Source organism: Micropterus dolomieu, linkage group LG04, assembly GCF_021292245.1.
Source record: "Micropterus dolomieu isolate WLL.071019.BEF.003 ecotype Adirondacks linkage group LG04, ASM2129224v1, whole genome shotgun sequence".
NCBI classification, from domain to species: Eukaryota; Metazoa; Chordata; class Actinopteri; order Centrarchiformes; family Centrarchidae; genus Micropterus; species Micropterus dolomieu.
Genome location: NC_060153.1, coordinates 16,657,581 through 16,671,654, shown reverse-complemented (window position 1 = coordinate 16,671,654; position 14,074 = coordinate 16,657,581). Strand labels below are relative to the sequence as shown.

Sequence of the window (14,074 nt, the reverse complement as noted above, 5' to 3'; positions counted from 1 at the left end):
GTGAAACCACCACCAGCATTCAAAAGTGACCAAAACATCAGTCAGGAAGCATAGGAACTGAGAAATGGTCTGTGGTCACCACCTGCAGAACCACTCCTTTATTGGTCTTGCTAATTGCCTATAATTTCCACCTGTTGTCTATTCCATTTGCACAACAGCATGTGAAATTGATTGTCAATCAGTGTTGCTTCCTAAGTGGACAGTTTGATTTCACAGTAGTGTGATTGACTTGGAGTTACATTGTGTTGTTTAAGTGTTCCCTTTATTTTTTGAGCAGCGTATATTTAGGATATGTCAGAAACTATAGTTTAATGGCTCATTACGACGTTAGTGCTCCTCGACTGATAAACACGGCATTAGCTTTGTGGTTAATTTAGCAACGGGCAGTGTTAGCTGCTGTAATGTTACATGACTTTAGAGAATATTTAGAAGTGATGAACTAGGGACAAATGTGGACCATTCGCAAGAACTCCCACACTGTTTGAAATAAATGTACAGTTACGTCTGTCCAGCAGCGTAACTTTCAGCACCCAACTACCATAACGTTAAACTGCTGTGAGCTGGTAGGAAGCCGGGAGATGCCAGTGAAAAATGGGAGGGTTAGCAAGTCATGAATGTTTTCAGGAGAGAAGTGACTGGGTCGGTGTTTATTATAATAATTAAAGTCATGTAATTAACTTTACAAACGACCGACTCACCGCTCACACAGTCTTCTGTTTCTAAATGCTGAGTGTAAGCTCCGGAAACTCCAGTCAGCTGATTGTTTTCTTCTGTGGTTTTTGTGGCGAGGCAGTGTGGTTAACAGGGGACCTGCAGCTGGTCGCCCTCTTGTGTACAAACTATGCAACACCCATGACATGAGTGAAGGATCTGACTCTAGGTTTCTTTTTTAATAGTCATATATCTGCTGTTATAAATAGCCAATGCTGATTAAATGCAATTAGCTCATATCGGCAAATAATATCGGGCTCTAGTCAAGGTTTAGACAGCGAGCTTGTATCTGCTCACATAGGCTTGCATGTACATGCACACAAAAAGCCATCCTTGCTCCCTGTTTGAAGAATGAGGAGCCATAGAGGCCCCCTTAGTTTTTTATTTTTGACCCTTTTTATTCAAAGCGTAATCAGAGACTACCCTCCTAATTGCAACCAGAATGAAAGCAGCACCACATTACTGACACATGATTGCAAATGGTGGATGGAAATAATTGTCCCCCTTTCTTTGTTTTTCATGTTCAGCTTGCTTTTGTCACACCCAACCCACCCCCCACCCCCTCCACAAAATCACTGCTTTGCTAAGAGTCAGCAAGACCTTTCTGTTGGAATGTCAGGGGAGGGAGCTGAAAGGGGAACAATTGAGGCATGTTGATGTGAAAGGAAAAAGAGACTTTGCGATAAATACTCATTTAGTGACGCTCATTATCGTCCATTTGTTTTGAGGCAGATACCCATGTTTGGTATTTGCTTTGCACACAGTTACTCAAATACCTACACACACTGCACATACTGTATGTTCAAGATACAACTTAGTCACCCAGTAGCCACAGTTTATTAGTGTTGCAAAGATTTTATGTTTGACCGGATAGATTGCTACAGACAGGATGTCTGCTGTTTCCCATCCTTGCATGGATTGGGTTAAGCACTCAGAGTGGCGCTGGTGCACCTCTCCTCAGGTATTTTTGCACTCTCTCCCTTTCCCTCGCTAACCCCTTTTTCACACCACAGGCAACACACACTCCCTTTTCTTTCCTTTTTGTTTATGTGTGGTTTTTTGTTTGAAATTTGGGTGGTTCATTGTCTGTGACAGGAGTGATAAAAAGATGGCTGCTTTACAGACTTTAATTAACTTATCATCTCATCTATTTTTATGCTATTCAGGAAACAAAATTTGCAAATTACGGAGAGAGAGAGACAGAGACCAGGTGGGTGAGGGGTTAACCAAACAAAATTTTCATGAGACTGCAGCCTCTGAGTTTCTTGGCTGTGTTTCAGGTCTGATAAAGTGGTGCTTGTTTCTGCTAAGAAAGCTAGCATTGGCAGAGCAGGGACAAAGCAGAAAGAGAGTTACATTCAGTGGCTTTTAATGATGCTGTCATCTTTCTTTCTCTGTGTTTTAGAAAACAAAACACCTACAAGCCACTGAGAGCTTGCAGTGGTAACTGAAAAGACCGGCTGTTTGGATTTTGTTTCATTCTTTTCTTTACATTTTTACTGGGTGGCAAGCAGGCATGCTCCAAATCAATAGATTTGAAATAGAGCCAAACCAGTCTTTTGTGAAACAGAGACACTTACACACACACTTGTGGTGAAACTCAAACCACACTCAAGCAGTGATAGTTGATACTTAAACTCCTAGATTTAGATGCACTTAAAATAAAGAGATGGAATATTGTCCTTTCACACAAGACTGTCCCTTCACTGAAAACACTAAGGAAGTAACCGAAGTATTGGAACATCTTTGACCCATCTGTTCAGTAGTTTAGTTATTGAGACATCTCTAGAATTCACTAAACATTCACTACTTTACTATAGACAAAAATGAAATTAATGTATCTCATGCTTCAATATGTAATGACACAGATATATTGGAGTTAAAGTCCCTCAAATATGGTCCAAAGTTTTTCCTTAATGCTATATTAGCTGCTGTCTTATGGGCAGACGGTTTCCACCTGACTAATTTCTATGTCCAGCCTATTTGGGCAGGTTTGTGTGCAGGCTTTACTTTTGAGTTTAACAACTTATAACTTTCCTCCAGCCAAAAAGATCTGCAATGTTACAGCAGTTGCAAGGGATTCATTTTATTGTGATACTTTAGTATTTTTTTCTGTGTTCAACTGATTGCAAACTGACTGCAGGTGTGTGTGTGTGTGTGTGTGTGTGTGTACACCATCAGTCATCAGTCTAAGGACCCTGTGTGATAAGGCTGCCTGGGGAGTGGAGATAAGTGTGTTCAGGTGAAAATTGCATTCACAAACATGTTGTGGCATGTTGCAAACTTTCTTAAAGCCACATATCTTCCAGCGTGTGTGTGTGTGTGTGTCCACACACCTCAAACAAATGGCCTCATCTGGCTGGATTGTATTGGCCACTGGGTCTTTATCTTATGATGGATAACTTATAGCTATTATGGAAATCATTGCAGCTATCTGATGGAAACTAATGGCAGAGTCATAGAAGGCGAGGCAGCTTAATTACCAAACAAGGCCAATATTTTACAAACCACCTGGTATGGCTGAACGATTAATTGTTTTAAACTGCGATTTGAAAGAACGCGATTAGCTAATCGTGAAGACAACAATTAAAATGTAGGTTAATTATACAGTGCATCTGACCCGTTTTAAACAGTCATGCAGTTGCAAATTCATTCCGTTGTCATCCTTGTGTGACAGATCTGCTCGCCAATCACAAGCGCGCTGCACCTCCTGTTATGGTCCTACTCACCAATCAGAATGGGCACAGGGTGTGTACATTTTACAATAACAAACAAAACTAGAGGAAAACGTGTGAGACAATGGCACCAGCAGTGGTTTTGTCCGGCGTCAAATCGCACCGAAGTGTTTCAGCAGCGGAGTGTTTAGCCTACATGTTGTTAACGCGTTGTTAATTTGTCAGTTTGGTACTTAAACTACAGATAACGGCTCTCTTGCTCCGCTCTGTGCGGGCTACATATCATACGTGGAGCATTTCAGAATAAGAGCGTTTTGCCCATCTGATTTGTTCAGTTGTCCTTGATTTTTATGCTTCTACTATGGTTAAGTAGGCTACGAAGTTAAATTGTTTCTTTTTTTGTCTGTTTTAACTGTTTTTGTTGTAGTAGTACCATCGGGAGTCTGCAAAGGGTGTTTTATTTTGAAAATCGACCTGATTCTCTATGCCGTTCTGTGTCTGACTTCTTGTCTGGTTCATCTGCTCTGTGGTGCTTGACCCGGCTTCAGTCATAAATAGACTGGCAGTGAATATTGAACTTTAGCAAAACTTCAATAACAAAAATCGCATATCGAATCACAATATCTAGCAGAAAAATCGCAATTACATTTCTTTTCCCCAAAATCGTTCAGCCCTACCGCCTAGGTTTTACAATTAAAGGTTGGCAAGCTTCGCTTCCTGCAGCTGCTCAGGAGGGTAGCCAGAAATGTATTATTGTCTATCAGTCTTCTATTGCTTGTTGAAAATGACTGCTCGTGTTGTATATGGTGTGGCATTGCACTTTGTTCACATAAAATGCATTGCAGCCACCTTAAAAACGTATTGGGCATGTACATTTTTACAAGGAATATGATAGTTGCATAAGAATACATAGTATTTTATGTGCAGTAACATATCTTCAGTTTTCCCACTGAAGCATCCACTTTTGCTAAATGTTGGGAAACAAACAAAAAATCAGAAAAATACCTACCGGTAGCTTTCATGTATACATTTTAATTGTTTTATAATACATGTAAATTTCCCATTCTCTTCCAAGAGTTACAGGATTAATTCTTCCCTTCATATGGTTGGTTGGCCTGTGGTCTCATTGCTTTTTAGCCCGTTACATGAGGCAGGCCTAGTGGTTAGGATGTTTGCATGCTGGATCGATAGCCTCCCTGCTCTCACCCACTAGCATTAATAAGATCATTGATTAGCTGCCTCCCACTGATTGATTACCCCTTTACAGCATCGAATCAGTCTATTATTAGTTCCCCCTCTGATAGGATGCTTTTGTGCCTAATGAAATTGCTTTTGTGCGATACCAGATACAATTAGAGAATGGTTGTTAGTGTGTACTGCTTTTGTCGATCATTTCTAAAGGCCTCTAAGTAGCAGGAGAAGATTTACATGCAGTCCTTGTATGATGAAAATGTATCTAGAAGTATACACAATCAAATGCACATGCATGCATACACATGCAGTATTGTGTACATGCAGGTTGTAAGAAGCCAGCAGACAAACACACATATTCATACAAACTTGGAGGAAGTGTTTTGTGGTTTCTTAGTACAGTGCTGTTGGAGGAGGAGTAGGCCCGGCGGAGCGTAGGGAGTGATGGATGAGAAGCCGTCCTGGTTTCATTCCAATAAATGAGCGGCGTTCTACTTGGGCTTCCCTTCACTGCCCTAGCTAGCAAAGCCACAATGGAGATGGATGGGCCTCTCGCTGCTGGATGTTGGTGGAGAACAGAAGGGTGAGAGGGAGAAATTGAAGGGTGAGAAAAGAGGTTGGGGCAAAAAGTGAGAGACCAGACACGGACACAGAGAGAAAAGGGGGATGGGGGGGGGTTATTATTATAATAATAAATAATAATAATTATAATAAGGGCAGCTAGAGAGTGAAGGAAGTAAGAGACAAAACAAGATAGCAAGGGAAAAGAAGAGAAGCTATAAAGGAAGTGAAAGGTGGGGTGAAAGAGAGGGGGAAAGAAGGATGGATAAAGAAAAGAAAGTGAGGGCTCCATCTTCTTGTTTTTGTTTGGCTGACTGCACCAGGGAATGGATATATGGATATGCCACATCTGATATGACATGTAGCACGCTTGGCTGTGCATTCTGATATGTGTTGGATTGTGGAACGTGCAAGTGTGACCATCTCATCCTGCCAAGTCTTGATGGCTTGCATTAACCAACCACGAAGATAAAATTGATCCATGGGACTAACAGTGGCTGTATCACATGATTTTCCTTGGTCTAACCTAATGTGGGTTTTTTCTTCAACTCATCCCTCAGTTTCCACTTTTTTCCTTTTTTTGTTTAATTTTAAAATTAATTTTTTACCCTTTGTCTCCTGTTACGCAGTCTTTTGTTTATTTCTTGCATTTCGGCATCTTCTGTCACTCAAGTCCTCTTGTTTCTCTCTGACTGACATAATCTCCACCTACCTAATGTTTTGTATTCCTCTGTTGCCCTTTATCTCAACCTCGCTTCTCTCTCTCTCTCTCTCTCCCTCCCTCACTTTTTCTCTTTAGACATATCCCTCCAGAGTGGCCCTGTTGCCCGGTATGAGACCTCTCATTGGGGAGCCTCTTTGCCAGTTGAGAGCCCCTCCAGTGCCAGCAGCTGGGACAAAGTGATTATTGACGGAAGTGACACAGAAGCTTGGCCCTCCATCAGCCGCAGCATTGATCCCAGCCACCCTGCAGCACCAGAATGCCCCTTGGGCTCAGCTTGCTCTAACCAAGACACCAGTGCTGTCACTACCATCAGTAGTAGTAGTTTTCTGAGTATGGCCACAGGTGCCGCAGGCCAGCAGGCCCACTACACCCCTCTCAAAGCCAACAATAACATGATGACAGGACCTGGGTCAGTGAACACATTAGCTGGTAATAGAGGCTGGGGCTCAGATGGGAAACAAGATTGTATGAATGGTGGCCGAGTAGGAGCGCCCAATAACTGGGGCTCTGCAAATTTTAACTTGAACCTCAATCCCAATGCCAACCCATCAGCCTGGCCTGTTTTGGGCCACGAGGGTGGTGGAGGTGGTGGAATTGGCCCCAGTGGGGTGTCAAACTCCCCATCCCTCCCACCAGGTATTAATGGTAATGGAAACATGGGAAATGGGAGCCTGGGAGGTGCTGATAATGGTGGAGGAGGTTGGGTTAACATGATTAGTGCTAACGAAAATGATCAACAGCACCCTTCAACCAACACAAGCTTGTCCTTCAATATGGAACCTGCTAACATTAACACTGACGGAGCAAACCACACTAAGCAACAGCAGCAAGCTCAGGAGCCTATGAGCCCTATCCATGGGTTAACTGGCTGGGGAGGCCATTCACCCACTGAATCATCCCAGCTCAATGGGGACACAACAGGCAGCTCTTTATGGGGTAGTGGAGAAACCAAGGCAGCCGACTCTTCCAAGGACTCAGGCTGGGACTCAGCTACCTCTGGAGGCCTCTCTGCCTGGGGCCGCCAAGGCAGTGGTGGTGAGAGTAGTGGAAGTGGTGGCTGGGGTGACTGGGGGAAATCCTCTGGTGGTGGAGATGCATCAAAAGGCTGGGACTCAGTAGATGCTGGTAGTTCTGGATCAGGCCAAGAGCAGCAACTTAGCTCATGGGGTCAGAAGCCTGGAACAGCCCCAGCAAGCGAGGGTAGTGGGGACAGCAGTGAAGGTCGATCACACAATAGAGAGAGGTCCTCCAGCATGGAATTTTCCCCTCTGCTACCCCGGCAGGACCTGGACCCTAGGGTGCTGAGTAACTCTGGTTGGGGACAGACCCCCATCCGTCAGCACACTGTATGGGAGATGGAGGAAGCCACCTGTGATGATGGGAAGAGCAACAGCAGCTCAGACACCTTAGGAGGCTCCAGCTCAAATGTTGGACCCTCATCCACCAATGGAGGTACCATCAACCCAAACATTGGCCCCAGTCAGAGGCCTGGGTCTGGAGGAAAAACTGACAGTGACGGATCATCATCCTCTGGCTGGGGAGTCCCTCCACCTCAGCCAATCCAGACCGGATCAGGATGGGTGGACCCCCCACAGTCACTCAGCAAAGCACCGAATGGCACTACAAGTGGCTGGGGAGACCCTTTGTCTACCAATCGTCCTAGAAATGGAGGCACACCATCCTGGGGTTCTGAGGACAAGTCTCCCAGTTGGGACGATGGCCAGAAGAAAAGTCAGCCTACTAGCTGGGGAGAGGGTCCCAAAAGCTCCCACAGTTGGGGAAACGGTAATGGAGGCTCCAATGGCTCCAGCACAGGGCAATGGGGAGAGGCAGAGGTCAAGAACAATGGGTCTGGCAGCAGCATGTGGGAAGGAGAAGGAAGCAATGGAGGAACTGGTGGGTGGAAAGAAAGCCCCAGAGGAGGAAATAGAGGAGGAGGAGGCTGGGGTAAGCCTGCTCCTACTATGAGTAACAGCAGCTGGGGGGAGACCTCACGTGCCAATGGCCCAGTGCAGGCAGGCTGGGGCACTTCCAAGCCTCAGGAGAGCAGCAGTAGCAGCAGCAGCACTGACAGTGGAGGAGGAGGCAGCATTTGTTCATGGGGTGGTCCTGGTTCCGTGAAGCAGAACCCATCTGGCTGGAGCAATGCTAGCAAACAGGACCAGGGCATGGAGCCAACTGGCTGGGAAGAGCCCTCCCCTCCCTCCATCCGCAGAAAGATGGAGATTGATGATGGAACGTCCACCTGGGGCGATCCCGGCACCTGCAACAAGACTGTCAACCTGTGGGATCGTAACAATCCCAATGGTAACCCAAGCAACAGCGGACCACCTCCTAGTAAGAATGGTGGAGTGATTATCCCCAACAATAACAACAACAATCACCATCACACTCACCACATGCACCACCATACTCATCATGGCCAACCCCCAACTCACCTGCAACACCATGGAAACAACAACGGGTCACCCAACACTGGCGCTTCACATCCAGGTGCAGGCCCCCAGGGTAGACCCCCCCTCACCAACCCAGGTAACATATTATGGCTGTGCTGTTTAAAAAAACAAAAACTCAAATTTTTATAGATTTTATATTCTGAAAATGCTGAAACATTTCATAATCTCTTTAAAATTAAGATACTTGAATATTTAAAAATGTATGTACATTTAAAAATACCTTATATAAAAACTTGATGTTTTAAATATCCAAAGTTTTCCCCTGACCACACAAGTATAGACAAAGCTTAAAGCAAGACCTGTTTTCACTCGCACATAAAGTGACTAAATTACTAATAAAAGGCATTGTTGGCAATGATGGTTATTCAATTCAAAGTTTATTCCTTCAAATAATCCTCTCAGTGATTATTAAGCAGATAGTCTCAGAAGTATTGAGGGCTTCTTAATGTTCATTCGTACATAATAAAGACCGTACAGCAAGCTTAAGTCAGTTCAAATAAGTCTTTGTGAAGACAAAGGCCATGCATATAGACATCCTCTCCTTTTGATTGTGAATGAGACCATTGCCCCCTGCTGTTTGTAATTTGCACTGCATCTACCACAGAGCATCATGACCACCTGAAGACACATTTGTGCTGAACACAGTTTCACCCATCACCCATCTCTACTGAAGTCAGTATAGACAAAAAAGAAAAGAGTGGAAGATCTTGCACCAACAGACCTAAGCTGTTGCTTTCATCCATATACTCCTACACACACACACACACACACACACACACACACACACACACACACACACACTCTACCTGACAAGCCTGACTGAGCTGGTCAAGGTTCTGCTGCTGTCAGGAGGAGGCTGCATGAAAGGCACAAGCTTACTGCCGTTTTACTACAGCTCATCATGAGGACCCGAAAAGACAACTTGACAAAAAGAGATATGAAATGTTAGTAGTTTTAAACAGTGCAGGGGTTTTCAGTTGCTTGGATCATCATAATATAGTTTTCGGTTAAAGACAGACATATGCATGAACATAATGCAAGTTTGCATTTTCCATTGTTTAGTACTCAAGGAAGGACTGAAGTTAAAAGTAAAAACTGCTAACAGATGAAGATTTTACTGGAGTGAAAATTTTTATTTTAGGTTGGGGAGAACTTCCCAGTGTTCAACCCAAGTCGGAGCCTGCTTGGGGAGAGCCAGCAACTCCGACATCAACTGTGGACAATGGCACCTCTGCCTGGGGCAAGCCCCAAGGGGTAGTAGGAGGATGGGGAGACGGTGGCCACGAGCCCTCTGGACCCTATGGCAGAGCCAACGGACCCCCAGGTTCTGCACCCTGCAAGCCAGGTAACGCGCACAGATGAGTAATATTTGCACTGAAGCATGATATCAACCATGGGAAATCAGCATGTACTAAAATTTATTGATTAAACTCTTACCCATTCTGGCTGATATACTATAATAGCAAACTGTGACATAGATGAGATTATTGTTTTAGGTTAGTTTCACATGTCCCGGTGTACAACAAGTCCACACAATACCATACATAGTAAACTGCACCTGTTCCAGTTTTTCAGATTACATTTTGAAAAGTAGTACAATGTAAATGAGCTTTTCTTCAGCTTCAGCCTGTCAGCATAATTGTCACCTTGACAATTCAGGCATTTCAGATTCGGGTTGTGTGCAGTGGTACCACCCCCCACCCCCTAAAAGACAGATTGATGGTAACTCCCAGCATGTATCCATTGCCACACTTCAGTTAAGGGAACGAAAACAGGAAGTTTCTTCACTGTACCATTTGTAGAAATTCTGATGGTTCTTGTTAGTGCTACTGGTGTGTTGCTGAGATTAAAGCAATTCCACACCTCAGTAGGTCTTGGTTATTTGTGCTGTTGTTTGAAATGGTGGAAATGGTGGAGGAGGGTGTAGGGGGAAATTCAGCATGCCAAATGGCAACAGTGGCACCAAGTGGTCAGGTTGAAAATGACTTGCTGCTCATCCAAATGGCCTGTGGACACAACATATAACAAACAGCATTTTTATTGTCGTTTTGATATTACATCTTCATTCTGTCTTTGATGTTACTTCATCTCTTTCTCAGGCCCAAAATCTATGCAAGATAGCTGGGGAAATGGAGGAGAGGAGATGGGCATGTCTACTGGCCAATGGGACGCTGAGGATGGGGACATGTGGAACAGCCCCACCTCCCAGGAGAGCAGCTCTTCTTGCAACTCCTGGAGCAATGGACCCAAGAAGGGCCCTAGCAAGGTCAGACCTGACTCTTGTCATAAATATACTGGCAGATGTCAATGATGGCAGTTATTGTGATTTAAATTCAGTTAAATTTAATATACCTTTTGTGTTGTTAGGGGAAGATGGGCAACAAGCCAGATGAGGCGTGGATCATGAACCGTCTCATCAAACAGCTCACTGACATGGGCTTTCCGGTATGGGGGAAGTTCTCACATTGACACATAGCTACTGACATGCTTCTTTTAGGCAGATCTTTCCTTTCTTTCTTTTTTATTACTGCTTTGTGTGATTTTCATTAAGTCTTGATACATTTCTGCCTGTTAATAACTGTGTCTGTAAGGTGTCAGTGAGCACTTTGAAAGGCTCCTATAAACAAAAATCTAAAATTTGGATTACATACAGAATCCTCTGCTGAACAGTCTAGAAATACACAAAGATGTACAAACTGTTGAAAACGGACACATCAGACCTTCTCCTGCAATTACACCATGGTCAGTGACAGACTTATCCATGTGTTACAGAGAGACCCTGCTGAGGAGGCTTTGAAGAGCAACAACATGAATCTTGACCAGGCCATGAGTAAGTTCACCAACACATTTGTGGAGAGTATGTGTCCTTGTGTGTCTATTGCAAGTGCTGATATGAGATTCTTTTACTCAGTGTGACAGTACAAATACACAGTTGATTTACTTTTCGAGGGATTACATTCAATTCTTTTGCCGCATTTCCACATTTTTAAATGAATCACAGAATAATACCAATACCATACTTTTCTAGAGTAATATTTGATTTCAGTGAGGGCTACATTTTGCTTACTGTCAAATACCTGCATACCCAAAGTGTATATAGACATATTGATATTTATAGAAGAATTAAAGGACATTTAAAATACATCATACTAGATTAAATGCATATAAACATCAATTGATTGTATGACAGTTTATTTCCTTATCTAGACTTATAATAAATCTATCTTCCTCCTTTCTGCTCCCAGGCGCCCTGTTGGAGAAGAAGATTGACCTGGACAAGCGGGGCATGGGCATGTCTGATTACAGCAATGGCATGAACAAGCCCCTGGTTTGTCGGCCCTCTGCACTCTCCAAAGACCCCTCTGACCGCACCGCCTTTCATGACAAGGTAAGACAATAAGCAAGCCTATTGGAAATGAGTGTTTACATTATCCGATCTTTCCTGTTGTCAGTACGAATTTTAGTGTAATCTTCACTCCCTTAATCATTCATGTTTGCAGTGTGTTACGATCATCTCTTTGTCCCCCCCCACCTATCAACTACTTATGTTCCTCTGGTCCAGGATGGTGTTCTGTCAGATGATGCCCCCCCATCACCGTTTCTGCCTTCTCCCAGCCTGAAGCTCCCCCTGGCCAACAGTAGCCTTCCAGGGCAGGGTCTGGGACAGGGCAACCCGGGGCTGGTCATGCAAAACTTGAACAACAGACAGGTAACACATTCTGTAACACAGTTATGCCACACACTGTCACAGAACTTCACTTGAGTTGGGAAAAATAACAGAAACACTTGACAGTATTAGACAGTCCAAATAAAAAACCTGCAATAAAGTCTACCTTTCTGAATGTTCTGTTCAATTTTCATATAACATTGTTGAGACTGGGGGAATTTTGAGATAACATATAGAACAGCAATATTTTGTGCAGTGGTTATTTTATTTTCCTCAGTTTTAATGTAGATTGAAAAAGAGATAGGAAAACATCATTTGTGGTCTGTAAAGTGCAAGCATTCAAGGACTTGAATACATTTGAGCAGCTGCTTTATTAACTACAGAATATACTGACAGATTATGCTACCAAATCTTGGTCAGTGGAAAACACATTTAGTCTGTGTTTACCACACTGGAAATGCATTACCATCATTTTAAAACCTATTGGCTCTGTGCAGGATTTAAGTGTATATGATGTAGTGATTGCAAGAAATCTCCAAATTATTATTTTATACACACTTCACACGTGTGTGTGTGTGTGTGTGTGTGTGTGACCTTGCCTGAAGTGCCCATTGAAATCAGATAGTTCTGTTCTATCAAGTATCACCCCCAGAGGCATCCATGGCCCAGAAAACTGCAGTATGTCCTTGAAGCCCAAACAAAGGCACTGTAAGCAGGCCTTTTTTTGCACTGAATGAAAAAACACCTCTCCATCAACATGGAATCAGAAATGTGGATGAGTTTCCATTTACAGGATAATTGTTTTGGCCCGTTTGATAAATCCAAATAGTCACGATTTTGTGATTTAACAACTTGCTGCTCTCAGTTAGTGTTAAATGCTTTGGTTGCTTTGTGCACAAGGTGTTGTGTGAAGTTAGACCTTGAGGGTAAATGCTTTGAGAAATGTTTTTAGACATTGCTGTGTGTACAGGGAATATCATCGACCCATGCTAGGCTTTTGAGTGCACTTGTAAAATGTCTTTTTCATCCAATTCAAGAACACTCATGCGTGTATTGAATGAACCCATCAAATGGATAAAGACTTGACAGCTGGATGCTCAGCTCTTGGTCTTACTCTTGCGGTATTTTGTAATTGTTTGCTGGCGTGGTCAAGAATACAGACTTTCGTTTCCAATTCAGTGGCTCAGTTCCTCAATAATGAAATGGCTTCAGTAATTTGAATAAAGGTGGAGGTTTCGAAGACCTTTCCAATCCAAACCAGTCCATTTTTATTTATATATCACATTTTAAAAAACAGTTTACAAAGTTCTGCAAAAGGAATAAAACACATATAAAAACACAAACACATATAAACATAGATAACATACAAATAAAAGGTTCAGGAACAATTCAAAGGCAAGAACAGAACACTACACAGCTCTCACAGGTTTCATTGACTCCTGCTTGCAGATGCCCAGTGGAATGTTTGGCAGTAGTGGAGCAGCACAAACCCGGGCCATGCAGCAGCAGCCGCCTCCTCAGCCACCAGTGCCACCTCTCAGCTCCTCCCAGCCTAGTCTACGTGCTCAAGTGCCTCAGTTTCTCTCCCCTCAGGTAGATATACACACATATTGATGTACTCATTCCATGCCTTACTCTATCAAAAGTATGCCCTGGCTTGTGTGAATGCGGTTGTAATTTATTTATGTTGCATCACAGGGATGATTTGATGACCCAGAACAATAGACAACATAGACTTTGATTGCGTATGATGATTACTCTCAACTTTTTTTACACTTTCCAACTTATGCAACATCTGAGTAAAATGCTTGACAAGAATCTAAAACTGGTAGTGTTAGCCTATTATAGTCTTTGAAAATTTTAAATTTTAGAAGTAAATCAGCAAAAATACAATATATTGTGAAGACCACAAGTTATTTTCTGGGAATCATACTATGCCTCTTTCCTCTTCTCCTTCTTGCTCACATGTAGTAGTGACTAGTTTTACCATGCCAGAAGGTACTGTTGTACAGTTGTGATTTGCAATGACTAACTTGTCATCTCTCCTTTCTGCTCCCCCCCCCCCCCCCCCCCCCCCCCCCCCCCCCCC

At 43.3% G+C, this 14,074-nt stretch overlaps 1 protein-coding gene across 2 annotated transcripts in view; it reads left to right on the top strand.

The window, feature by feature from the left end:
* The window catches only part of tnrc6c2 (trinucleotide repeat containing adaptor 6C2), a 54,973-nt gene that overhangs the window by 26,010 nt on the left and 14,889 nt on the right, over positions 1–14,074 (top strand). For both annotated transcript variants that reach the window (XM_046046867.1, XM_046046866.1), the window contains 8 exons: positions 5,938–8,394; positions 9,460–9,663; positions 10,418–10,584; positions 10,686–10,763; positions 11,091–11,148; positions 11,564–11,706; positions 11,881–12,027; positions 13,435–13,578. In XM_046046867.1, coding sequence (XP_045902823.1) covers positions 5,938–8,394; positions 9,460–9,663; positions 10,418–10,584; positions 10,686–10,763; positions 11,091–11,148; positions 11,564–11,706; positions 11,881–12,027; positions 13,435–13,578 — 3,398 coding nt within the window. The remainder of the gene's footprint in view (positions 1–5,937; positions 8,395–9,459; positions 9,664–10,417; positions 10,585–10,685; positions 10,764–11,090; positions 11,149–11,563; positions 11,707–11,880; positions 12,028–13,434; positions 13,579–14,074) is intronic.